The sequence below is a fragment of the Prosopis cineraria genome, unplaced genomic scaffold (genome assembly GCF_029017545.1).
Source record: "Prosopis cineraria cultivar Desert tree isolate PC_DT_omini unplaced genomic scaffold, ASM2901754v1 PC8, whole genome shotgun sequence".
NCBI classification, from domain to species: Eukaryota; Viridiplantae; Streptophyta; class Magnoliopsida; order Fabales; family Fabaceae; genus Prosopis; species Prosopis cineraria.
In genome coordinates, this window is record NW_026555339.1 from 27,920,622 (window position 1) to 27,947,228 (window position 26,607).

The following is a 26,607-nucleotide window of genomic DNA, read 5'->3' on the forward strand; positions in this document are numbered from 1 at the left end:
AGGCTAGTGGACTTGTTAATTTTTTTTTTCTTTCTTTTGCCTTTCATTCTCCCAAAATTTTTCTTGATTTCCTTGTCTGCACTTCTGGTCAATTACAGCCTTTCACTTTTTTTTTTATAGCCAAGACTTTAGTTCTACTGTTATATAAATATATAATATATAATTATTTTTTTAAAAATTATATTATTTTATTATAATTGATTTGACTCCTTATTCAATTTTAATTGAACTCTTAACCTTGATTTCTGAATTTAACTGGTTCAATTATTGATCCAGTATTCAATAGCATAGTGACATCGCACCCTTATAGAAAGTTTGTGAATATATATATAATACACACACACACACATTTTAAATTAGTTGTTACAAAAGGGTAGAAACCCTGCTTCAATATTCACCTCCCTATTAGCCCCCACCACCTGTCGAGTCCTCTCCTCCATTGCAGCTAGTGGGTTCATAGCCTGGCATCTCCTCTGGTTGGGTTCGTCGCCTCTCATTGCCTCTCCAGCTTTGGGTTCTTGGTTGGCTGCTGAAAATTAAGGTACATCGCTTAGTGTGTCTCTCTCTCTCTGTGCTTCTATTTCTGTTCTAAATCTAGTCTCTGTGGTAACTTGGGCTGGAAAAAGGAGGAGCTAGAAAACATTATTATATGAGATTTGAAGGATTTGGAACTTGCTTTGAAGAGGTGATTCTGTTATAAATTTCTGGTGATTGTTTGAGGGTGAAGAAGCAAGGATCTTATTTCTGTTTATTTTTAAAGAAACACTAGAACAAGCTTTTGGGCTGCAACTTTAGCATATTGAGACTAACTGTCAACCACTCGATCTGATTTATGCTGTTATATGCCATGCTTCAAGCTCAATAAGAAAATTATCTGTTTGCTGCCGCACATGAGATGCGCCAAGACTCATGGAGTATGAGCTTGGCAAGAAAGTGCTAAAAAGGCAATTGTATCATTCCCTATTATTATAGGCATGTGCATCAAATTTAAATGGTTTGTTCATTTCTTTTTTATGGTACTAATAACACAAACGCATTGAAAGTAAGATTTGAATTAGATGATTATACCTAATACAAGCATTGAGTGTCTGCATCATCCGAACCGTTGAAATATAAATCAATAGTTTTGAATTTATATTCCATTTAAGATTAATGAATGAGTGAGTTTATTTAAAACATTGATCTAGATTTTAATGGTTCAGATGATAGAGACACTCAATGTCTGTTTCAAATATAGTCACTCAATCAAAATCCTTGAAAATGATGGTCTTTCTTCTGGGATTTTTATAAAAAGCTAATTAATTTGCTTAGGTGCCATGTATTGATATTTCAAAATGCTTAGCTTGGCTGTGCTATCTGTATCTCTTTACATGTTGTATGCCTTATATTCTCATAGAGCTTTTCTCTTTGTTTATACTATCAAAATTTATTGTATTTTGAATATTATAAATATTATTAAAATTTTGTACTTGTTAAAATTTATGACATCTATTATGACATCTATTAGAATATATATAATGATGATAGGATGTTTTTTTGAATTTGAAGTGATTTAAATAACCTCCAATTCAAAATACCCCTCCTCTTTTTTTTTTAAATGCCACTTTCTACGTTTTAAAATTTGAATTTGCAAGAGATCTTGCTTACTTTTTGCTACTGTACATTTAAAATTTGGATTTGCAAGAGATCTTGCTTGCTTTTCACGGGAAAGAGAGACTTTATATGCCCTTTTTTTATGCTAGTTTTAGAATCAATGTAAAAAGTATTTTTTACAATAATAATATTGAAAACTGTTTTGAGTTTTGATCAATTATACATCGAATTATTTTTTGGGAAAATAGTCAAACTTTACTATTAAACACTCATTGTTATTCATATGATACTAGTGATTAGTCAAGGTTTTGGCTGCGAACTACTCTTGCCCTTGACCATATATAGGTTTGAATTTAATTTCCAAGTTAACGTAATACTTGCAAGCTAAGGCTTGTGCACGTGCTCTTCTTTTCCCCCTTTTCATTTCTTCGTCTTGGATCTAGTTTAATTTAGACGGTGTTTAATTAGTCAAGAGTAACCCTAGATCCAACCTGAACTGAAAAATTTAAATATGGAGGGATCCAATATAATCTACTTGCTTGTTTAGTTTTTTATTAGCCAAAAGTCAATTTACCAAAATTTATTTAGTGAAAATCAGTTATTATATTATACCGTACAACTTTCTATTTGTAAGAGTAAAAGCAAACTCACTAAACCATCGGCTGAACCGCCGATTAAATGTAAACCAAAGGACTAGCAGTATAGTTTGCAAATGATCTTGCTTATATTCTTCAACTTCTATCTTGCACAAAATTAAAAATATTTGGATCCTAAAAATTTAGAAGAGGTCTTGTAAAATTTATTTAATTAATTTACAAACGATCTTGCTGACTTTACAATTGGTCTCCCATGGATTTGCATGTGATCCCGCACGAAGTTTAAAATATTTTTCATAAATTCACTTAAGATAGTGTTTGGATTGATAAGTTTGGATTTAAAATTTTACATTTCAAATTCATGCATTTAAAATTATTTGTTTGGGTAATTTAAATAGCAAAGGTTATTATTATTATAGATGTAGTGTTTTGAGGGTGCATATATAGAGTTAAAATAACAAGGGTTTATAAATGATTTCAAATTATGAGAGAATGAAGATAAAATTTGGATTTGTTAATATTTACTTTAATATTTATAAATAATTTATTTCAATACTTATATTGGATATTATTCATTTATTTTGTTAATATTTCTTTTTTTTAATGCATGTTTTATTAGTATTTCTCTTAATACCAAGTTTTTTAAAGAAAATTAAGGCATTCAATATCATGATATTCATTCGGCCAAAAAATATCATAACATTCACTAATTTTTTCGAGATTAATTGCTACAATATTTTTTTCCCATTTCATCATCTAAAAATTTTAAAATTTTATGACGCAAATGAAAACCTAGCAAATGGTTTCATATTTTTAACAAAATATTAAAATCAATTCCAGTAATAGAAGGAATGGATTGATATAACTCGTTCAAAAAATGTAATGTGGAAAAATCGTTGATTAAACATGCGACCATATTATTAACCTTTTCGTTTAAATGTCTTTTTTCATTCTGGTAAAAAAAAAAGTCTTTTTTCGTTAAATTGTTATCATGCCATGAGGGATAGTAAATAGATTTAACAACCAAATGGATTACACGGAGGCATTGAAATTTAGGGCCTATTTGGAAACTGTTTTGGGAACAGTTTTCTGAATAAAAAAATAAAATATTGTTTTGAAGAACAGAAAAATAAAATAATTTTTAAGTATTCTGTGATTATTGTTCTGGAGAATAAGAGAAAATAAAAAAAACACATATTTTTATTATTTTTTTATTCTCAGAACGATAAAATAGAAACAGTTTTAAACAGTCCCTTACATTTCTTTTTCTAGTTCTCCTCCCTCACGTTCAGTTCCATCAAAACCAATTTACAAAAGCTTTTGAAAATGTTCTAATCTTTCCTTCTTCGTCGGATGATTATATTTCTGACATACATGCCATTTTCTTCCACACAAATTCAGGCCTTGGTCTGCTGCATTCTAATCTAAGGAGATGGCAGAAATTGCAATAAACTTAGTGATTGATAAGTTGGTCCCACTTGTCTTGAATGAAGTAAAGCTCCACAGAGATGTGCCCAAACATATTAATTTCATCAAGCATCGGTTAAACTTGGTAAAAGCCTATTTAAAAGATGCAGATGAACAGGCTGAGAGGACAAGCGCAAGCTACCTGGTAAAAGAGTGGGTGAAACAAGTAAGAGAAATTGCTTTTCGCATAGAAGATGTGATTGATGAATGCTTGTTTAGTGAGACGAAAAAACGTGCTCGAAATCGCGAATTTATTGGAAGGGGTTTCTTTAAAACCATGTCTAGACATCAGATTAAGGACGAGATTGTGGCCATTGGAAATGCCCTAGACGATCTCTATAAAACAAGGGAGACTTTAGGGTTAAACTTATCGACAACAGAATTGATCCGTGGAGAGACCAGACCAGGATATGACCCTCGACAAGGTTCTCGTTTTATGGACGAGGCAGAGCTTGTAGGTATTAATGAAACCAAGCAAAGACTCATAGATTGGCTGTCGAGGGAAGAAGGGAGGAGCACGATAATTTCAGTGGTGGGCGAAGGAGGATTAGGTAAGGATAAATCCACTTCCTATAATCTATCATTGCTTATCAAATTAAATATAACACATTCCCCTCCTTTCATGCAAATATTTTAGGGAAAATTTCTGAGACCCTTGACCTAATTAATTTCAGTCAAAACCTCTAAAATTTTGAAATTTTATTGCACATGTGGGGGTTTGAAATGAAATAAATAAGTTGACTGAAATTACTTTATTGTCCATGATGAAGCTAAAAGCATGAATAATTCTTGTAGAGAAATTAACAAATGATGTATAAAAAATAAACAACTGATATATTTGGAATTTACAATTTTCACTAACAACATAACTCCACTAATGAGAGTTGCAAAATTCATAGTAGTATTATACTATTAATAAAAATTATAAATTTCATCTACATCTATAGCTCATTTTTCATACATTAATTATTAATTTATCTACATGAATTGTTTACATGTTTAGTTTTATCAGGAATAATAAGATCATTTTAGTCAGGTTTTTAATTTTATTTCAATGCCCCAGATGTACAGTGAACTTTCAATATTTTAGGAGCTTTGGTTGAAATGAAGTCTGCTGAACGTGTCTTCACTAAAATTTTCTGTATTTTACGTGTGAGTTTGTAACTTTGGCTCGAAACCTTTTCTTTTGTAGTGGATTCATTGCAGTCCACTTGTTTTTTTTTTTTTTGAAAAAATGACTTGTAAATTTTAGAAGATCAAATTAATGTTAGGTTCTCAATAATTTTTTTTTGAAAAATAAGTAAAAAATATGGATTTAGATAATTGCAAATTCATGAATTTTAATTGTAGATAAGATATGTAAGTTTTAAATGCAACAACTCTCAAATTTTAACTGACATTTTTAGGAAAATATAATTTATAAAATTAAGAAATTAAATTAAAACTTTATATGAAGTTAAAGGAGTAAAAGTATATTTTAACTTTTTAATTCAATCTTTTAGAATTGAAGTATCATTTTCTTTTGTTCTTGTTTTTGCACTGCAATGTGCAGTCATGACATTTATTAGCTCCTAGATTTATCTGATGATCTGCATCAAGAGTTAAGACATGTAGCAATAAATTAAAGTTGTTTTCCAAAATTGTTTTTATAAACTAAAATCAATGCATTCTACCTCGCGTGTCCCCCGTGTTCTCTCTTTAACCAGGGCAACCACAAGAAGTTATTTTCCCCTATGTAAAGTTTTTACTGGCATCAAGCTGCAATCATTGTTAGATAAATCCAATGGTTAAACTTTTTCTACCTTCCCTCCCCCTCTTTAGTGCAACAGTCTCCAAGTCAACATCCCTAGTTATAACTAATGAATATATATATATATATATATATATATATAAGGATATCATAATATAACCACATGCATGCATGGCACTTTCAACCCGAACTCTTTATTTATTTATTTTTTTTGCCATTTCACATTTTATTTCATTTTTAAAGGTAAAACAACTATTGTGAATAACTTGTACGAGAAGCAAAAAAGATGGTTTGACTGCTGTGCTTGGATCACTGTCTCTCGGTCACTAGAAGGAGGACTATTAAGAAGTTTGACGCAAAGCTTGTGTGGGTGGGATGACATTAAAGAAGCTGACAAGAAGGTAGAGGCAGATAAAATGACTTCCAAATTGAGAGAATATCTGTTGGATAAAAAATATATGGTTGTCTTTGACGATGCATGGAACGAGTATTTTTGGGCACAAGTTAAGTTTGCATTACCACATAACGGCAAAGACAACAGGATAATGATTACCACAAGGAATAAACGGATCGCAAAGCTGTGTAGATTAGATCATGCTCAATTCTACATCCATGAGCTAAAACCCTTATCCCAGCAAGATGCTTTTAAGCTTTTTTCTCGTAAGGTCTTTGGGCCTTCTGATCATATTGAAGAAACTAATCCATTGATGAAGTTGTCTCAAGACTTTGTTAGCCGGTGCAACGGAGTTCCGTTTGCAATTGTAGCTATTGCTGGTCTTCTATCAACTAAACGAAGAGATGCCTTAACATGGGAAAAGGTGCGCGATAGCCTTAATCAAAAAATCACCAACGATCCTTCTTTAAAGGGTTATTTCGAGGTGATATTAGAAAGTTATGATGATCTTGATTACCACCTTAAGTTATGCCTCCTGTATTTCGGCCTTTTCCCTAAAGCCTACTCCATTAGCTCCACAAGACTCATTAATTTGTGGATAGCAGAAGGATTTGTGAAAAGAAATTCAAATGACGATCCACGAACGATTGAGGAAGTGGCAGGAGAATACTTAGAGGAACTAATTCATCGAAGCTTGGTCAAAGTGTCGGCAGAGTATTCTGATGGCAGAGTTCGAAGATGTCATATCCATGATCTCATGCACACATTTGTTCTCAACAAAGGTATGGATCAGAACTTTTGCCAGGTGATCAGACCTAATCACTCATTTGATCTCTTTACACGGTCTAGGCGCCTATCCATCCTCGCGCCTCTTGACATTCCAAGTGCTAAAAATTATGATACAGTGAAGTCTTGCTTTGTTTTCAAGTCACAACAGTTGGAAAAGCCTCTTTTGCAATCATTCTTGTCCCATTTCAAGCTCTTGATAGCCTTGGACTTTGAAGGTGCGCCTCTCGATCATCTTCCTAAAGCTGTTGAGAATTTGTTCCTTTTGAAGTATCTAAATCTGCGAAAGACGCAGGTTAAGACCATTCCTAAGTTCATTGGCAATCTTCTTAATTTGGAGATTCTGGACCTGAAGCATACGCTGGTGATTGAATTGTCAGCATCCATTTACCATCTCATCCGCCTGCGACATCTCATAGCATATTCTTCTTATGGGGTGCAATTGAAGAAAGGAATATCTTGTTTGAACGCTCTACAGAAGCTGACCAAAGTTGATGTCTCTAATGAGGGTGGTGTCATCGAAGAATTGATTCATTTGACGCAAATGAGGAAGCTAGGAATCATCAACTTGAAGAGGAAGAATGGGAAATCATTGTGCCGTGCAATCCAAGAGATGAAGCATTTGTGTTCTTTGAGTATTGTGGCTTTTGGAAAGAATGAAGTTCTTGATTTGCCGTCAATAACTAAGCCTCCTCGATACTTGCAGCGTATCAACTTTGATGGTCCTTTAGAGAAATTACCGAATTGGATTCCTAAACTTAGACATCTAGTGAAGCTGCGTTTGGCCAGATCACGACTACGAGAAAACAAGGACTTGTTGTATGATCTGAAGGACTTGACAGAGTTAGTGGATCTTTCTCTCTTGCGAACATATGAAGGCGAAGAGTTGCATTTTAAAGCTGAATGGTTTAAGAAGCTCAAGGTTCTTACTTTACAATCCATGGATAGATTGAAGATTATAAGAGTAGAGGAAGGAGCAATGCCTTTGCTTGAAGATCTACACTTGGGGTTTTGCCCTCAAATGATACGTCTGCCTGACGATGTCGAAAAACTTAATGTTCTCAAAAGTATTTATCTTGCAGGAATGTCTGATGAATTCCAAGAGAGAATGGTGAAAAAAGATTTCTCTATATCCCCCAACTTATCATCGGTGACTTACAAGCTGGATGGTCACAATCTCCGTATTTATCCTTGAAGCTCGTGACACTAGTAAGTGCTCCTCCTCTGTTACCTTTAAATGCATTTTCTTCTTAATTAAAAAAAAGTATTTTCTTAGTTTTTTTTTCATATCATATTGGTTTTAATTTTTAATTTCATTATAGTTTTAACTTTGTAAACCTTCTTCCTTTTGATTCTTAAACAATACAATTGAGTTGTTTTATTCTTCATTAGTTTTGTTGCAATATTAACTAACTTTGCTGGTGTGGCAATAAATGTGATTATTTTATAGGAGAATGACATTTAAGGCCTTGAGAGAAATTATCACAATAAGGATCCATTTGTTTTGCATTAGATATCGTCTTGCGAAAACATATGGGTGTTATTGTTAAAAGCTAAACATTAACTTGTTAACTAACAGGTTAACTAATAAGTTAAGGTTCACCTTTTGACAATAACATTTGGTATTTCTTGTTTTCTTTTTTTTATTAATAATAGTTTTTTCCTTTTAAGTTTTATTTTTCTTTGAATTCGGTTTTACTGTTTTTATGAACTAAGTTTATGAACTAAGTTCTACACAGTACAAATCTAACACGCTTAACTCAGTAAAAGATAGACAAGTTTGACAAGTTTAGTAAGTTTAGCCAAGTTTTGCATTTATTTTGAGATTATGAGTAAATTGACATAATTTTATAATTTAGCTAGAAACGTAAAAATTATAAACTCATAAAGTCAACTCGTGAATTTAATCGATTTTGCATCTAGTTGGAGTTTATAAATAAGTTGATATAATTTTATAAGTTAAAAATATACAAACAATAATATTATAGAGTCAATTTAAGATTTTGACAACAATTATTATTGTTAAAAGGGTATCCAACTTGATTCAATCAAAGATTAGTTGTGGTTTAATGTGACTTTTGGAAACCACTGTTATAAAGAGTTGAAATGTGTCATCCCATGTCAATCTTTCTCACGCTTGATGAAGTGACTCTAGGATTTACGCCTCTCATCTAATACATACAACTAATATGCCACATGATAATTAAATTAGATTGTTGATTGGTTAATTTGCTCCAATAAAATGTTATCGCCAAAATCCTAGCTAACCAGCTCAGTTCAGTCCTTTGACTCGTATTTCTAAATATCATTGGGCTTTTATTCTCAATCACCTCATTCAAGACATTATTTAAAAAAAATATATAATAATAAGTATGAATTTGTGATTAAAATGGATATGAATAAGTACTAACCATCTTGAATGGAATTTTCTTAAAGATGTTATGCTCAAAATGTGTTTCTATTCTAATGGATCCAATGAATTATGGCCGCGTGACTAGCTAGTGTACCAAACTTAATATCCAACTCTCCAGTAAAAGAGCAGCTGTTATGGGAAAGTCTGATAAGGAGATCTTCTCTGTCTCCTTATTTGATACCTTATATTTTTGATCACGTTGTAATTCAGTTTTAAACTTTAAATTTATACAATTTAATCTCTATAATTTTGATTTGATTAAAAATCAGTTCTTAAACTTTAATCCAATGTAATTCATTCCCATAGTTTTAGCAAAACAAAAAGTTTGAAAAAAATAAATTTGGTTCGTATAATTTTATTTTTGTAAAATATAATAATTAATATTTTATATGGTTAAAATTATATAGCTTGAATTGTATCGAGTTAAAATTTAAAGATTAAATTTCAACTAAATTAAAATGATAAGAATTAAGCTATACCGACTTAATTTAAGAATTGGGTTTTAAATTAAGTTAAAATTATAATTTTTTTTCAGGCCTTTTCAACTATGGTTTTGACTCATTCTATCAAAGATGATTTGGTAGGTATCAAGATTAGCAGAAGGCAGCCATAGGCTTAGTTAGTAGAAGGCAGCCATAGGCTTAGTCACCTTTATGAATGCAAGTCTTGGAATTGTAGCCCATGCAAAAGTCTGTTGGATGACAACTATCCACGTCTAGTCAGTGGATCAAATGTGATAAATCAAGCATTTTCTTGTCAGCTAATACTATTGAGAATGTTTGAGAGGCGTCTATGTTTTCTCAATATTGAAGGTATTGAAAATCTTCACAAATACTTGGAACTACCTAACTTTGGGGTGGATTTAAAAATAGTGCTCTTGCATTTATGTTAGAGACGAAATGGGTTGTAAAATTTTGGGTTGAAATCAAACTTTTTCTAGAGTAATAGTGAAAATGGGGGCAAGATCAATCGGATAGCTTGGAAACATTTTAATCAACCAAGAATGAGGGAGGTTTATGCTTCAAGGACTTCATGAGATTTAATAAGCCCGGTTAACTAGAAGGGTTAGAGGACAAATTTGTCCTAGAAATTTTTTGCTCGGTACAACTTGCAACATTCTAAATTTTAATCTTTAAGATATTAATGAATTAATCAAGGTTAATTTAGTGAAACTGAGGTGGGAAATGAATTAAGATGGTTAAAGGACCTTTTAGGATGGTTAATGACCTTAGAATGTGGGCTTAAGGTTGAGTAAGAGTGATGTAAGCAAAGAAGGGAGAGAAAATGAAGTGTGTGGTTTTGTACCATGCACTGCGGCATGTGTATGGTTTGTCATGATGCAATGGGCTAAAGTAGAGAGGCAGAACCTTTCTGTGCCACATGCAGCGGTGCATGACTCATTTAAAATTTGAAGTGATTTAAATAACCTCCAATCCAAAATATGCCCTTTTTTTTTTTTTTAAAAAAAATGCCACTTTCTACATTGGACATTTTAAAATTTGGATTTGCAAGAGATCTTGTTTACTTTTTACTACTGTACATTTAAAATTTGGATTTGCAAGAGATCTTACTTGCTTTTCACGGTAAAGAGAGACTTTATATGCTCTCTTTTTATGTTGGTTTTAAGATCGATGTAAAAAGTATTTTTTACAATAATAATATTGAATGTTGTTTTGAGTTTTGATCAATTATACATCAAATTATTTTTTAGGAAAATAGTCAAACTTTGCTATTAAACACTCATTGTTATTCATATGATACTAGTGATTAGTCAAAGTTTTGGCGGAGAACTACTCTTGCCCTTGACCATATATAGGTTTGAATTTAATTTCCAAGTTAACGTAAGACTTGCAAGCTAAGGCTTGTGCACGTGCTCTTCTTTTCCCCCTTTTCATTTCTTCGTCTTGGATCTAGTTTAATTTAGATGGTGTTTAATTAGTCAAGTGTAACTCTAGATCCAATCTGAACTGAAAAATTTAAATATGGAGGGATCCAATATAATCTACTTGCTTGTTTAGTTTTTTATTAGCCAAAAGTCAATTTACCAAAATTTTATTTAGTGAAAATCAATTATTATATTATACCGTACAACTTTCTATTTGTAAGAGTAAAAGCAAACCCACTAAACCATCGGCTGAACCGCCGGTTAAATGTAAACCAAAGGACAAGCAGCATAGTTTGCAAATGGTCTTGCTTATATTCTTCAACTTTTATCTTGCACAAAATTAAAAATATTTGGATCCTAAAAATTTACAAGAGGTCTTGTAAAATTTATTTACTTAATTTACAAACGATCTTGCTGACTTTACAATTGGTCTCCCATGGATTTGCATGAGATCCCGCACAAAGTTAAAAATATTAACTATAAATTCACTAAGATAATGTTTGGATCGATAAATTTAAATTTGAAATTTGTATTTAAAATCTTGCATTTTAAATTCATACATTTAAAATTATTTTTTTAGGTAATTTAACTAACAAAGGTAATTCCTATTATATGTGTAGTGTTTTGAGGGTGCATATATAGATTTAAAATAATAAGGATTTTTAAATGATTTTAAATTATGAAAGAATGAAGATAAAATTTGTATTTGGATCCATAAATTTTTAGGTGCTCAAGTAGGAGATTTGACCCAAATCTAACTCTAAATTCACACACACACACATGTATATGAAAACATAGCACATCCTTAATCGATAAGAGGTTTGACTTAATTGATGATTTCATGATTTACCAGAGACATTGAACAAACATTATTTGGTTCCCAAAAAATTTGCAAGAATTATTGCACAAAGTAGTTCAAAATGTCTAGATCACAAAAATTTTCTCTTTTGATCCTATTTATAGGATAGTGAGAGAAAATTAATTTTAGTTTTATTTATAGGACAGTTTAATTATTATTTTTATATTCATTTTTACCTTTCTATCCTTATTAAATGCTAGTCTTTATTAGGGGTAAAGATAGAAACTTATTAAATTTTAAAAGATAAAGTTAATAAAATTTAAGATTTTTTTTAATTTTAATGAAACGTACTGAAAGTGACTTATAAATAAGATAGTAGAAATTAAAATGTAAGAAATCTTGTGTAATTTATTAATGTTGTGTTTGAATTTAGTGAGATTTGAAATTGGATTTTACCCAAATTTACGTTTTGGATCAATAAAAATCTATGGATTCAAATCAAATCTCCCATCTATCCTAATTATTTTATTATTTTTTTGTAATTTGAAGTCTTCTATATATCCTTATTATTTGAAATGTCAGCCACTCCATCCTCTTGTATTTTTGTTTTTCTCGTTTTAATTTCTCATCTCCCTATTTTTATTGACTATAACAAATAAAATATTTTAAATAGAATATTAGTTTATAACATATTTCGCTTAATTTACAGAGGCTTTTGTGATTTATAAGATGTCCTACTTAAAGTTACTTGTATTCTAAAAATATTGACCCAAAGTGTTATTTGTGGTGGTCTGACCATCTGACTCTAATTTCTTCTTCTTGTTTTGTTTATAATCAACTAATTATATTGTTTTAATTACTCTCTCTGAGGTTAAAAAAAAAACTCTCTCAAATAGATAACATTTTTAATGTGAAAAAAATCTTTGATTAAACATGCGTCCATATTATTAACCTTTTCGTTTAAGTGTCTTTTTTCATTCTGGTAAAAAAATAAAATGTCTTTTTTCATTAAATTGTTATCACGCCATGAGGGACAGTAAATAGATTTAACATCATTCACCGAATGATTACACGGAGGCAATGAAATATACACTTCCTTTCCAGTTCTCCTCCCTCACGTTCACTTCCATCACAACCAATTTACAAAGGCTACAAAAGCTTGTGAAAATGTTCTAATCTTTCCTTCTTCGTCGGATGATTATATTTCTGACATACATGCCATTTTATCTCCACACAAATTCAGGTCTTGGTCTGCTGCAGTCTAATCTAAGGAGATGGCAGAAATTGCAATAAACTGGGTGATTGAAAAGTTGGTCCCACTTGTCTGGAATGAAGTAAAGCTCCTGAGAGATGTGCCCAAACATGTTAATTTCATGAAACATCAGTTAGACTTAATAAAAGCCTATTTAAAAGATGCAGATGAACGGGCTGAGAGGACAAGCACAAGCTACCTGGTTAAAGAGTGGGTGAAAAAAGAAAGAGAAATTGCTTTTCACATTGAAGATGTGATTGATGAAAGCTTGTTTAGTGAGACGAAAAAACATGCTCAAAATCGCGAATTTATTGGAAGGGGTTTCTTTAAAACCATAATGTCTAGACATCAGATTGAGGCTGAGATTGTGGCCATCGGAAATTCCCTAGACGTTCTCTATAAAACAAGACAGACTTTAGGGTTAAACTTATCGACAACAGAATTGATCATTGGAGAGACCAGACCAGGATATGACCCTCGACAAGGTTCTCGTTTTATGGACGAGGCAGAGCTTGTAGGTATTAATGAAACTAAGCAAATACTCATAGATTGGCTGCCAAGGGAAGAAGGGAGGAGCACGATAATTTCAGTGGTGGGCGAAGGAGGATTAGATAAGGATAAATCAACTTGTTATAATCTATCATTGCTTATCAAATTAAATATAACACATTCCCCTCCTTTCATGCAAATATTTTAGGGAAAATTTCTATGAGATCCTTGACCTAACTTATTTTCAGCCAAAACTTCTAAAATTTTAAATTTTACTGTGCATGTAGGTGTCTAAAATGACATCAAAAAGTTAACTAAAATGACTTTATTATTCATGATGAAACTGGATGCAAGAACAACTTTTGTAGAGAAAGTAACAGCTGATGTATAAAAAATAAACAAATGATATAAGTGGAATTTGTAACTCTTATTAATAGCTTAACACCACTAATGAGAGTTGCAAATTTATAGTAGTATTATACTGATAATGAAAGTTACAAATTTTACATACATCAATAGTTCATTTTTCATACATTAATTATTAATTTTCCTATGCAAACTGTTCATATGCTTAGTTTTATCAGGGATAAGAAAATCACTTTAGTCAGCTTTTTAATTTTATTTTAATCTCCCACATGTACAGTAAACTTTCAGAATTTCAAGAGTTTTGATCGAAATTAAGTCTGCTGAACGTGTCTTCACTGAAATTTTCCATATTTTACATGTGAGTTTGTAACTTTGACTCGAAACTTCTTCTTTTGCAGTGGATTCAGTGCAGTCCACCAATGACTGATAGGTTTTAAAAGATTAAATTAACGAATGTTAGGTTTTCAATATTTTTTTTTTGAAAAATAAGTTAAAAATGTTTTAAAAATATTGATTTAGATTATTATAAATCCATGAGTTTTAATTGCAGATAAGATGTTTAAGTTTTAAATGCAACAACTCTCAAATTGTAAATGACATTTTTAGGAAAATATAATTTATAAAATTAAGGAATTAAATTAAAACTTTAAATGAAGTTAGAGGAGTAAGGTATATTTTAACTTTTTAATTCAATCTTGTAGATTTGTATCTTTTTTTTTTTTTGGTTTTTTTTTTTTTTTTTCGTTTTTTTGCACTGCAATGTGCAGTCATGACATATATTAGCTTCTAAATTTATTCGATGATCTGCATCAAGAGTCAAGACATGTAGCAATAAATTAAAGGAAAAATTACAAACATGTCCCATAAAGTATACTTATTAACAAATAAATTTTATAAAATTCAAAAATTATAACTAAGTCTCTTAGGATTTGAGTATAATTTATGATTGGGATGTAAGGATAATACTGCACCTATTAATTTAGCTTTTACTTACATCCACTAATTCACAATTTACAACTAAAACTTTATAATTTACTAGTCTTTTTTAATATTTGATATAATATAGAGTTTTTATAAAGTTAATTATGTTTCCTTCAGCTATAATTACAAAGTGAATTATGAATTTTCCATCTCAATTAGACCAATCATAGCCTTAAGTAGGCATAATTAATTTCATAGAGACTTCATATGATATGAAGTGTTAAAGAAAAAATTTGACTTATAAATTATGAAATTTTACTTGTAAATTATGAAGTTATAGTTATAAATGAAAGTTAAATTAATAAGGGACAATATTATTCTTGTAGCTCAACTACAAATTACAACTAAGTCTTATAAGACTTGGTTGTGGTTTTTGAATTTTACGGGACTTATTTATAAATAAATCTACTATATGGGACCTATTCATAATTTTCACATAATTAAAGTTGTTTTCCAAAATTGTTTTTGTAAACTAAAATCCGTGCATTCTAACTTGCGTGTCCCTCGTGCTCTCTCTTTAACTGGGCAACCACAAAGAGTTATTTTCCCCCATATAAAGTTTCTATTAGTATCAAGCTTCGAACATTGTTAGATAAATCCAATGGTTAAACTTTTACTGCCTTCCCTCCCCCTCTCTAGTGCAACAATCTCCAAGTCAATATCCCGAGTTATAAGTAACATCCTGAATTTTTGATTCTTGCATTAATGCTAATTAAGGAATGAATTAGTAATTTAATGTGAGATTAGGATTTTAGATGGTGGAATATTGTTTTGATTCCTTGGGATATTGTGTGAACAAGTTTGAGTAGGAGAGTGGCATTTTGAAGCAAAGCGTGTGTGCGTGGTAAGGAATTCCCTCACTGTGCCACGCGCCACGGCCAGTGATGTATGTGTCGCAGCACATGGAGTAGATTTTTGATAGATAAGAACATGTTGGACTCATGGAAAATAGAAGAAGAAGCAAGAAAAGAAGCTTAGGCATGGAGAAGGAAGACGAGGTCTGCTAGGGAATCAAGTTCCAGGAGCATGAGCAATGTTTTTGGCTTGTTACTTATCGGATAAGTCTTGTACTGCCTTAACCTCCGATTTTACCTTGTTTTCTCTTAGTTTAAACTATTGAGAAATTGAATTCGAAAGTTTTAAAGAGATGATTTCTTACTCCATAGTAATAAAAAAGTTCTCTAAAACTAAATTAGGACTTTGTGACTGATTAGAGTTAGAACGATAAAGCTTTGAAGCTTTGGGGCCAAATTAACCTGATTTAGGGAAAAGAGAATATATGAGAAATAGGGGAGGAGTGTGTTAGTGTGTGTGATAAGAAGTAATTGAGAGGACGAGGAGCAAATTAACGCGAATAGAGGAAGTGATAAAATTAGAAGTTTAAGTACTGTAACTTGCACTTTTGGTTAATAAGACAATTGACTTTGATTGCTAATTTTATATAGATTTTTGCGTGTAGCATGTTAATGAGGAAAAGAAATTGAGTAACGGAGTGGAACACGGGTAACCCTAACAAAAGGGTTGAGGCAACTATATAGTTTTGTTATTTGTTATATTTATTAGCTATTATAACTATTTAAAAGTAATTGTATAATTGTAAAATCATTATTTTGTTAGTTTATATGCATGATTTTAGCATTGTAAATGGTTTTAGCATGAACATGATTTGTAAAATAGAAGTTCAATGATTATTGGGTTTTGATTGATCTATATATATATATATATATATATATGTCTAAGTGGCATTATAGCAAAATATGATTTTTAAACACACATATCTAAATTGGTTAATGCACCAATGGTTTAGAAATGGGGGGCGGTGGCATTCTTATAAATAAAAAAGAATTTAGGATGATCTCTAAACCAATTAAGAAATGAATCAGTTTAGATATGTATTTATATTTTAAATTTTTTAACAAGAGATATCTAAAATGGTTATAACATAGAACTGATTTAGATATGTAGTTATATTTTAAATTTTTTTAATAAGAGATATCTAAATTGGTTATTAATAATAATCAGTTTAGATAATTATTTATAATTTTTAAAGAATAATTTTAAAAGACATCTAAACTAGTTATGATTTGTAACCGGTTTAAATATGTGTAATGACTTAAAGTTTTATGTAAAATAATAATAATGATAATAGTAAGTGAATAAAAATAAAAAATAAAATAAACAATAAAAATAACAAATAATTAAATTAAATTAAAATTTATATGAGTTATTCAAATATATTTTTATTAATTTTGAGAAAGATATAACAAGAAGGATGATGTAATGATCCAGAAAATTTAATTAAAATTAAAATTTATGATAAGTTATTTTAAGTATATTTTTTATGTAATTTGGGAAAATTTAGTAAATGATTCAGTGGTAATGACGTTGGACTTTTATTCATCGGCCTGAGTTCGAATCTCTAAAACAGAAGGGGTTTTTTCCAAGCTAGGTAAAATTATTATATTACCCTTAATTAAAGAAAATATAATGTAATAACAAAACAATTTAGAGATCAGGCACGCACGCATCAAGATTTTTTTCCCCTTCTCCTTTCTTCTCTAATCGGCAGCTTTGAAGAATCCAGAGCAAAGAGAGTGTGAGAGAGCTATGAACTACACCCTCTGCGTCTTCGCCGATCCCTTCCCTGCTATTCTTTTCCTCTGTTGCTGGAGATTGTGGGTGCGTTGGATTTGGGTTTTGTTTCTTTCATTTTTCCCCTGTTCTACGTCTGTTAGAAGTTTCATCACCTTTCAAGCTCTTTGCTTCTCTGATTGTGAGTGGTGATGACGTCGAAATTCTCCCTCCTTCCCTTGCCACTGTCGACTACGTTACCCTGTCCATGTAGTTGTGCAACCTCTACCATGTTCAATGCCGTGAGCCCTTTTTCTCCTCTTCTTCTGCGTTAATGGTGATTTGGGGTAGGAGTTTCAAGTCTCCTTCCTCTTATAGTTCTGTGCATGCGTGCGTATGTGTTTAATGGTTGATATAAATTTTTGTTAGATGCTGTGTGATTTTTTCCCTTTCCTTGTTTACTATTGTGGAGATAAAAATTGAGTTTTTTTTTTATGTTGGAGATTGATTTTCCCTGCTGGAGAGTATATTTTAAGACTGATTGATACAAATAGCTATATTATAAAATTTTGGAAAATAGAATTGCTGAAGGAGGAGTTGATTTTAATTTAAGGGTTAATGGCCATTAAGTGTTCGATGAAATGCTTGTTAGGAGAGTTCTACTTGATTATATTTTTTTTGAAATTTTATTAATTGTGGTGAGAAACATGATTGATTTGAATGCTATTGGGAAGTACAACTTTTAGAAAAAATTTTACCAAAATTTTTTAAAACTTATTATTTGGCCCATTTCTCTATATGGAAAGGGCCAAAGAATATATAATTGGTTTCCCTCCTACCTATTAGATAGGAGGTTAGCCAACTATAAAGAATATTTTTTTTCAAAGAGCTTGCTTTCTATTTTTTTTTGAACTTGTTATTTGGTCCTATTCCAATGGTTTAGTAATAATCCATGAATTATTTCGTGTTTTAGGAGGTAAAATTAAACACGGATCGTAGTTAGATAGATGCCTAAGGAAAGTAACATCATTCCACTTTCTTCAAAGGATGACCCAGCTCTCAACCTTGAGCTATGCTTCTTATATGTGGAGGATCCAAAAAACACTTAATAACACGTAGTCGCATTCATGAGGGGTCAAAATGCCACTTCCAGAAAGTCAAAGAAGATGTTGTCAAGGTCACCATTGAAGAGATCCAAATTGATGATGTTCATGTCCCTTTTTCCATTGATGAGATCAAGATAGTAAAAGATGCCAAGGGCACCTTTATGTTATTGCCAAAGAGACTTGTTAGGATGCCTCGAGATCCAGTAATAAACTAATTAATTATCAAGCATTCCTTAAATTTAAGCAAGTTTTACTAATTTCTTTTTTAATTTAACAGGAGACGTAATCGTTTGGTAAAGTAGGTCAAAAGTAATTTGTCTTATTGGCATATGGTGGATCATTTCCTCAATAGTTTTTAAAGCTGTTCTTGATCTCGTTGGCCTTAACAAATACCAAGTTTTAGTTGAGAATGAGGATCTAGGCTAGATTCTCATTAATGGTGACCAAACTACAACAAACATTTAAATTGGAATGATGTAAATATTTTATTCTAAGTGTAAATTTAAATGAAATTAAATAATTGAGCTCTTGGAACTAATTTGTTTGCATTATCATAGATTTTTGCATCAAATGTTGGTTTCCTCAGGTAAAGATAAACAATACGAATTTCTTGGTCCATGTTACATTAACGATAAGAAGACTACTAAAGAGACAAAGGAGGAATACATGAATTAGATGCTTAGTAAAGGTGATAAGGAGTGTTACTTTTCCTTATTTCTCTATTTGTAGGAAAACGTGTTTGAATTTGTTTGTAATAATATTGAATATTTGCTTAAATCGCTTTATCTTTTTTTGTAATACTTATTGGCAATTGATAGTGTTTTTGATGAAGAGCAATGCTATCCTCTTTTTATGTTCTCTACATTGTAAACTCAATCTAGGAATGAAGAAGTCTTGTGAATAGTAAGTGTGTTTCCATAATACATTATTCTATGTGATTAAGTTACTAACTATATAATATTGATGATAGGGCTATGAGGATTGGTTAGCAAGTTCGATTGGGCAAGGCCCCACATGATGTCAAGGCTCCTACATAGATAATACTAAAGGTAATAAATATCTATCATCATAATTTTTTTTATAGAGCTTTCTTTGAATTTAATTTTGATAATGTTGTGTTATTCTACAGAGCTACCATCAACCCTCTACTAACTTGTGCAGCTTTTATGTGTTGAGACACATGTACAACGTCATCACAGCTAGCTTGACAGAGTTTATTGAAGAGGTAAATCTAATTTTAGAGGTGTAATATATATTTTATTCACTTGGAATTGCTAACTTACATTCCTTGTCCTTGATTTTTTCATATGTTTAATGATTCATCTTCCTTTTCACAATCAGAGATCCAAGAGATTAGAAGACATTAAGGATTATTTATGTTAGAGTTTCACAATAATTATCCATTGAATAAGTGAATTTAGGATATGTGTAGTTGAATTAGGAAAAATTATTAAACTTATATGGATATTTCATATTAAATGAAATTGTAAATATTTTTACATTAATTTAATTGAATTGGATTGTATTCTGCTTGCCTGGATGTATATATTGCTTTTAATTTGCAGGTTTGCATCATATCATGAATGGGTTAAGTGAAAAAATTGAATGATTTTTTTAATAACACAGTGTATCTAAACTGGTTGTGACAATAACCGATTTAGATATCATAATATCTAAATAGATTGTGGTCACAACCAGTGAATATCTAAACTGGTTATGACGTCATAACCAATTTAGAAGTGTATTTTTAAAATGTAAAAAATTGAAATCTTTTTATTTAAATTTTATCTAACCCAGTTTGGAACCAATTTAGAATTATTCTTTTCTAAATCGGTTGTATAACCAATTTAGATATACATCACTTATCCAAACGGGTCTTATCTAAATTGGTTGGAAAATAAGTTTAAATGACTAATTTTAACCGGTTTAGATAAAGATTTTTACGCTAATGTGATATAAATTAAGGAGAAGTAGTGGTATGTGTATGAAATGTATAATTACAAGGGGTGGGAGTTCACAGAGGGTATCTATGTGGATATGTGTGTGGAGATGTTAGCGAATAAATTTATATGGTCAGGCTTGCACCATGGGACATTTGGTGTAGTATTATACGAGCTAGTACCATGGGTAATTTGGTATAGCATTATATTGGGACTGTTACCATAGGACATCTGAGTAGTTTGGCAACTCCTTAATGCTAGTTAGGGTGCAGTTAGGAGTCAACGATGCCTCTATCATAAGTGTGTGAAATGAGGGACCATAGTCCATAGGTGGGATAGATTACCTTTGATTGGGTGTTTCTATCATTGAACGTATGCTCGGATTAATGAGTGATTGATCTAGTAGAGCTTATGGTTTTATGTCATGGAGCTTTGGAGGATTGATGGATAGATAATCATGTTAGTGTGTGTAAATGTGTGAAAATGATTTATAAGAGAAAATTTATGGGAACAGCTATGTTATGATAAATATATATGTGATACTTTGGTTTTATTACTTTAACATGGTTATTTGTGTTAATGGACATTAAGTGAGTTATATTGGTTACTAAGATTTTGATATCACTTATAGTTATTTATATTTTTTAGGTTTTGGTATTGATAGTGCAAAGGGAAAGGAGTTGGGCCAAGAGTAGTGATTTCTCTTGAAAGCCTATTGTAAGAATTGATGTAACGACTTAAGAATATGAGTTGCGTTTGTATAAATTTATAAGTTGCCCTATGATTGGGATACATGGGCATATTATAATGAATGTTTGTGTATTTGGTGGTTTTGGTTTCTTAGCCTACGATGTATATATATGTATATGATGAAAATGACCATGTGGGCTACTGGATGGATGGGAGTATATGTGTGGGTATGAATAGATGATGTATGTGTGGAATTTGGCTATGAATATAAATGAAATAGAAAGAATAGAATTTGTGCCCAAATGTGTGAAATGGGCGATTGAGCAGCCAAATGGGTATATATGTAATATATTGTATATATAATTGCTCAATTAGGTGTACATTGTCCATTTAGATATGGTCAAAGCCCTAGAAGTGGCCAATGACATGTGATTTCAATTGGTGATGCTCAAGTGGCAAATTTTGACATAAAATAGTCAAAATGCACTCAGTTGTCCAATTTTTAAATGGGATATCAAATTTGAATGAAACTAGTGTCATTGGTTAGAAATGAAATAAGCTTCGTGTGGGCATTTGATAGTTCAATAGAACATCAAATGCAAAAACGGTGCACGTCCGTAGTTTGCATCAGATCTAGCAATTTGACAGCATAATCTGATGTCTACGCCGCGGTGCATCTATCCACATGCCATGGCACATGGCATAGAGCGTGATGTCAGTGTCTCTGTATCACATACCATGGTACATGTGGCACGAGCCGTGGTGCATGGCTCTCATTTTGACTAAATTATGATGATTTGAAGCGGTTTTATGAGTGATTTTCTTATGCACATTTAAAGTGCTTCCGCTGTGTTCTAATTTAAAAAACTGAAATGTTTTTTTAAAGTAGTTTTCAAATGCTTTATATTGGGATCCCAACTCTTTTAAGATATTGATTTTAAAGTATTTGAGTGATTGCATGGAAGGTTGTATGATAATATCAGTAAGGGCATTACATTATAATCAATGAATATATATATATATATATATATAAGAATATCATAATATAGCCACATGCATACATGCCGCTTTCAACCCAAACTCTTAATTTTTTATTTTTTATTCTTTTTTCTATTTCACATTTTAAATCCATTTCTTTTTTTTTTTATGGCTTACTGCAAGGTAAAACAGCTATTGTGAATAACTTGTACGAGAAGCAAAAAAGATGGTTTGACTGCTGTGCTTGGATCACTGTCTCTCGGTCACTTGAAGGAGAACTATTAAGAAGTTTGACACAAAGCTTGTGTGGGTGGGATCACATTAAAGAAGCTGACAAGAAGGTAGAGGCAGATAAAATGACTTCTAAATTAAGAGAATATCTGAAAGATTAAAAAAATATCGTTGTCTTTGACGATGCATAGAACGAGTATTTTTTGGGCACAAGTTTGCATTACCACATAACAGTAAAGACAACAGGATAACGATCACCACAAGGAATAAACAGATCGCAATATTGTGTAGATGAGATCATGCTCTATTTTACATCCATGAGCTGCAACCTTTATCGTAACAAGATGCTTTTAAGCTTCTTTCTCGTAAGGTCTTTGGGCCTTTTAATTATATTGAAGAAACTAGTCCACTAGTAATGAAGTTGTCTCAAGACTTTGTTAGCCGGTACAACGGAGTTCTGTTCACAATTGTAGCTATTGCTGGTCTTCTATCAACTAAACGGAGAGATGTTTTAACATGGAAAAGGGTGCACGATAGCCTTAATCCAAAAATCACCGATTATCCTTCGTTAAAGGGTTATTTCAAGGTGTTATCAGAAATTTATAATGATCTTAATTACCACCTTAAGTTATGCCGCTTGTACTTCGGCCTTCTTCCTAAAGCCTACTCCATGAGATCCACAAGACTCATTAATTTGTGGATAGTGGAAGGATTTGTGGAAAAAAATTCAAATGACGATCCACGAACGATTGAGCAAGTAGCAGGAGAATACTTAGAGGAACCAATTCATCGGAGCTTGGTCAAAGTGTCGGCAGAGTATTCTGATGGCAGAGTTCGAAGGTGTCATATCCATGATCTGATGCACACATTTGTTCCCAACAAAGGTGTGGATCGGAACTTTTGCCGGGTGATCAAACCTAATCAGTCATTTGATCTCCTTACACGGACTAGGCGCCTATCCATCCTCGCGCTTCTTGATATTCCAAGTGCTAAAAGTTATGATACAGTGAAGTCTTGCTTTGTTTTCAAGTTACAACAGTTGGAAAAGCCTCCAGTGCAATCATTCTTGTACAAGCTCTTGATAGCCTTGGGCTTTAAATGTACGCCTGTCGATCATCTTCCCAAAGCTGTTGACTATTTGCTCCTTTTGAAGTATCTAAATCTGCGAAAGACACAGATTAAGACCATTCCTAAGTTCATTAGCAATCTTTTTAATTTGGAGATTCTGGACTGGAATGTTAGAAATTATGCTCTAGGATCAATCATTGTACTACGCATATTATTATTTAATGAATTTTTGTTTTGTTATTATATCAATTACATGTTCACTGAGATAATTGTATCCTTAGACAAACTATAGTGATTGTTCTAAATGCCCCTGATCGGTCATCCATGAAGGATCATAAGTGAAACAAGACTAGCATAACTTTAATTAATTATAGAGATACAAATGAAAGTCATAGGCACTTAAAAGAGTATAAGGTGTTGGACAAATTCATTATGAGAAAGCTACATGATGCAAGTCATAAGCTTATCTCATAAATAATCATATCACTAAGCTCTTTTGACCTAAAATCATCATGGATCCCTGCATGATGATCACTAAACTTTGACCTAATCAAAAGTCACTTTTAACCAAGTGATCATAAAGGATTAAAGGTTATAATTGAGTTTAGTGATATTCATGTAGAAGAATATGAGTGATCAAGATAGAATTCATCCCTCACATTAAGTGAGAGATATTACTGGGCCTCTTGATGAGTAAGACTAAGAAAATGTTTGGCCATGCTACAATGAAAAGGTTTTTCTATTGCTACAATCAGTCCACTTAGAGATCAAGAAAGTAATGGTCAGATAAAGGAGAATAACAATTTTATGTTTCACACTTGACTGAAATATCGCATGACAAAAAGCATGTGATACGGTTGCATGATAAGTTACATCAGATCATCGACCTTCATATGAATTGGGTAGTTGCAATGTCTTGCTAGAGGCTATTTGTGACTGGTGGGCTAATAGCGTAATTAGCCTGCTGCTAATTTAAATGAATTCATTCGGTCTATATTAAGATAGAAATTTTAAAATTTTAATTTTCCTCTGCACCTCCCTATCCAACGCTAAAGCGTACGCCGGTAATTGAATTGCCAAAATGCATCTACCAGCTCATCCATGCGCGACATCTCATAGCATATTCTTCTTATACGGTGCAATTGAAAAAAGGAATATCTTGTTTGAAGGCTCTACAGAAGCTGACCAAAGTTGATGTCTCTAATGAGGATGGTGTCATTGAAGAATTGATTCATTTGACGGAAATGAGGAAGCTAGGAATCATCAACTTGAAGAGGAAGAATGGGAAATCCTTGTGCACTGTAATCCGGGAGATGAAGCATTTGTGTTCTCTGAGTATTGTGGCTTTTGGAAAGAATGAAGTTCTTGATTTGCAGTCAATAACTAAGCCTCCTCGATACTTGCAACGTATCGACTTGGATCGGATGGTTCTTTAGGGAAATTACCGAATTGGATTCCTAAAGTTAGACATCTAGTGAAGTTGCGTTTGGCCAGATCATGACTACGAGAAAACAAGGACTTGTTGTATGATCTGAAGGACTTGACAGAGTTGGTGGATCTCTCTCTTTTGCGAAAATATGAAGGCAAAGAGTTGCATTTTAGAGCTGAATGGTTTAAGAAGCTCAAGGTTCTTACTTTACAAGCCATGAATAAATTGAAGATGATCGGAATAGAGAAAGGAGCAATGCCTTTGCTTGAAGATCTACACCTGGGGTTTTTCCCTAAAATGATACGTATGCCTGACGATGTCAAAAAACTTAATGCTCTCAAAAGTATTTATCTTGCGGGAATGACTGATAAATTCCGAGAGAGAATGATGAAAAAAAGATTTCTCTATATCCCCCAACTTATCAACGGTGACTCACAAGAAGGGTGGTCGCAATCTCCGTATTTATCCTTGAAGGTCGTGATACAAGTAAGTGCTCCTCCTCTGTTACCTTTAAATGCATTTTCTTCTTAATTCCAAAAAAAAAGTATTTTCTTAGGTTTTTTTTCTCTTATCATATTAGTTTTAATTTTTAATTTCATTATAGTTATAACTTTGTAAACCTTCTTCTTTTTTATTCTTAAACAATGCAATTGAGTTGTTTTTTTCTTCATTAGTTGTTAAGTCTTCATTAGTTTTGTCGTAATATTATCTAACTTTGCTGGCGTGGCAATAAATGTGATCATTTTTTAGGAGAATGACGTTTTAAGGCCCTCTTGAGAGAAATTACCACAATAAGGGTTCATTAGTTTTGCATCGGATATCTTCTTGTGAAAACTAATAAGACTCATATTTTACACGCTTTACCTATTTATTTAGGACTCATTTCACATGTTTTATTCCCCATTTTGATACATTCATGGTGTTAAAGGCAAGAAAATTGCTTAAGAGGCAAAATTGTGCACTAAAAGTATTGTGGCCCAAAATTACACTTTTTATGAAAAATTAGGTTAATATTGTGTTTCATGTTTTTTATACTCAAAAGAATGAATATGAAATTATTTTTTCAAAATTCAATAATAAAAATTATATTTCAGGATTGTTGTCTTTATTGATCGAATTAGGATTTTATACGTATGCATGAGCTTTCATGTGTCATAATCCTTGAATTTTACAATATTAATATTCTTCCATGATAATTAATTAATTCCATGTGCAAGAATTTATTTATTAGGTCACATAAATATTTGACTTTCATTTTATGTTTATTTTGTGACCTAAGTGGCACATATGGATTTGAACTGTTGCAATAAGTCAAGAATCATGAACGAGGGCTAGATTGGGCATTAGTGGCATCATTTTTAAGGCTGAAAAGGGATAGAATAATCAGATTATTTGATGAAATAAGTTAGAATATATTTACTTACGATATTTCCTTTAACCCAGTGAGAGGAAGCCACCTATTTGAGCATATGAAAAGTGTGTATCTCATTGGCACCATTACCAAGGAGCTAATTGTGTTAACTAGTTGAATTAGGAAGATTAGTGTTGGCTTTGTTTTTAATTTCACTTTTCCCCTTGTTTTGTGCTTTAATTTGGTCATTTTGGTTACCAATATCATTTTTGTGGTTAATGAATTTTTTTTTCTCACTTGCTTAGATTTTTCTAAAATTCGATATCTTCATATTTTGGGTTGTGTTGAGTGAAATTCTTAATTTTAGCTATTAAATGACCCCTAATTTGACCAAATTCCTTCATAATCATCACTTCCCATTTTTTCATTTTTTTAAATTTTAGGTTATTTTTCAATTTTTTTCTAGATTTAT

At 31.7% G+C, this 26,607-nt stretch overlaps 2 protein-coding genes across 3 annotated transcripts; both read left to right on the forward strand.

Annotated features, from left to right (window-relative positions):
- The first annotated feature begins 412 nt into the window (after nt 1-412).
- LOC129318004 (disease resistance protein RPM1-like) lies at nt 413-13,041 on the forward strand. Of its 2 annotated transcripts, XM_054962491.1 has the most exons (4): nt 413-541; nt 3,591-4,207; nt 5,650-7,795; nt 12,927-13,041. In XM_054962491.1, the coding sequence occupies exons 2-3, from the start codon at nt 3,622-3,624 to the stop codon at nt 7,779-7,781; spliced, it is 2,718 nt and encodes a 905-aa protein (XP_054818466.1). In that variant the 5' UTR covers nt 413-541; nt 3,591-3,621; the 3' UTR covers nt 7,782-7,795; nt 12,927-13,041. The 2 variants fall into 2 exon arrangements, with proteins under 2 accessions (XP_054818466.1, XP_054818464.1); XM_054962489.1 differs by lacking the exon at nt 12,927-13,041 and having other exon boundaries at nt 5,650-7,988.
- A 9,661-nt stretch (nt 13,042-22,702) lies between these two features.
- LOC129317520 (disease resistance protein RPM1-like) lies at nt 22,703-25,315 on the forward strand. The gene is made up of 3 exons (XM_054961834.1): nt 22,703-23,524; nt 24,525-24,782; nt 24,893-25,315. Exons 1-3 carry the CDS (start codon nt 22,703-22,705, stop codon nt 25,313-25,315), a joined length of 1,503 nt encoding a protein of 500 aa, XP_054817809.1.
- Nucleotides 25,316-26,607: the final 1,292 nt, after the last annotated feature.

What these genes read in the sequence shown, in the direction of transcription:
- LOC129318004 (XM_054962491.1), top strand. Translation starts at nt 3,622, where the DNA reads ATGGCAGAAATTGCAATAAACTTAGTGATTGATAAGTTGGTCCCACTT. An exon ending in GGTGGGCGAAGGAGGATTAG is followed by an intron (nt 4,208 to 5,649) that starts GTAAGGATAAAT and finishes TCATTTTTAAAG; the next exon opens with GTAAAACAACTATTGTGAAT.
- LOC129317520 (XM_054961834.1), top strand. Translation starts at nt 22,703, where the DNA reads ATGAAGTTGTCTCAAGACTTTGTTAGCCGGTACAACGGAGTTCTGTTC. An exon ending in TGGAGATTCTGGACTGGAAT is followed by an intron (nt 23,525 to 24,524) that starts GTTAGAAATTAT and finishes TCTTGTTTGAAG; the next exon opens with GCTCTACAGAAGCTGACCAA. An exon ending in GTATCGACTTGGATCGGATG is followed by an intron (nt 24,783 to 24,892) that starts GTTCTTTAGGGA and finishes TATGATCTGAAG; the next exon opens with GACTTGACAGAGTTGGTGGA.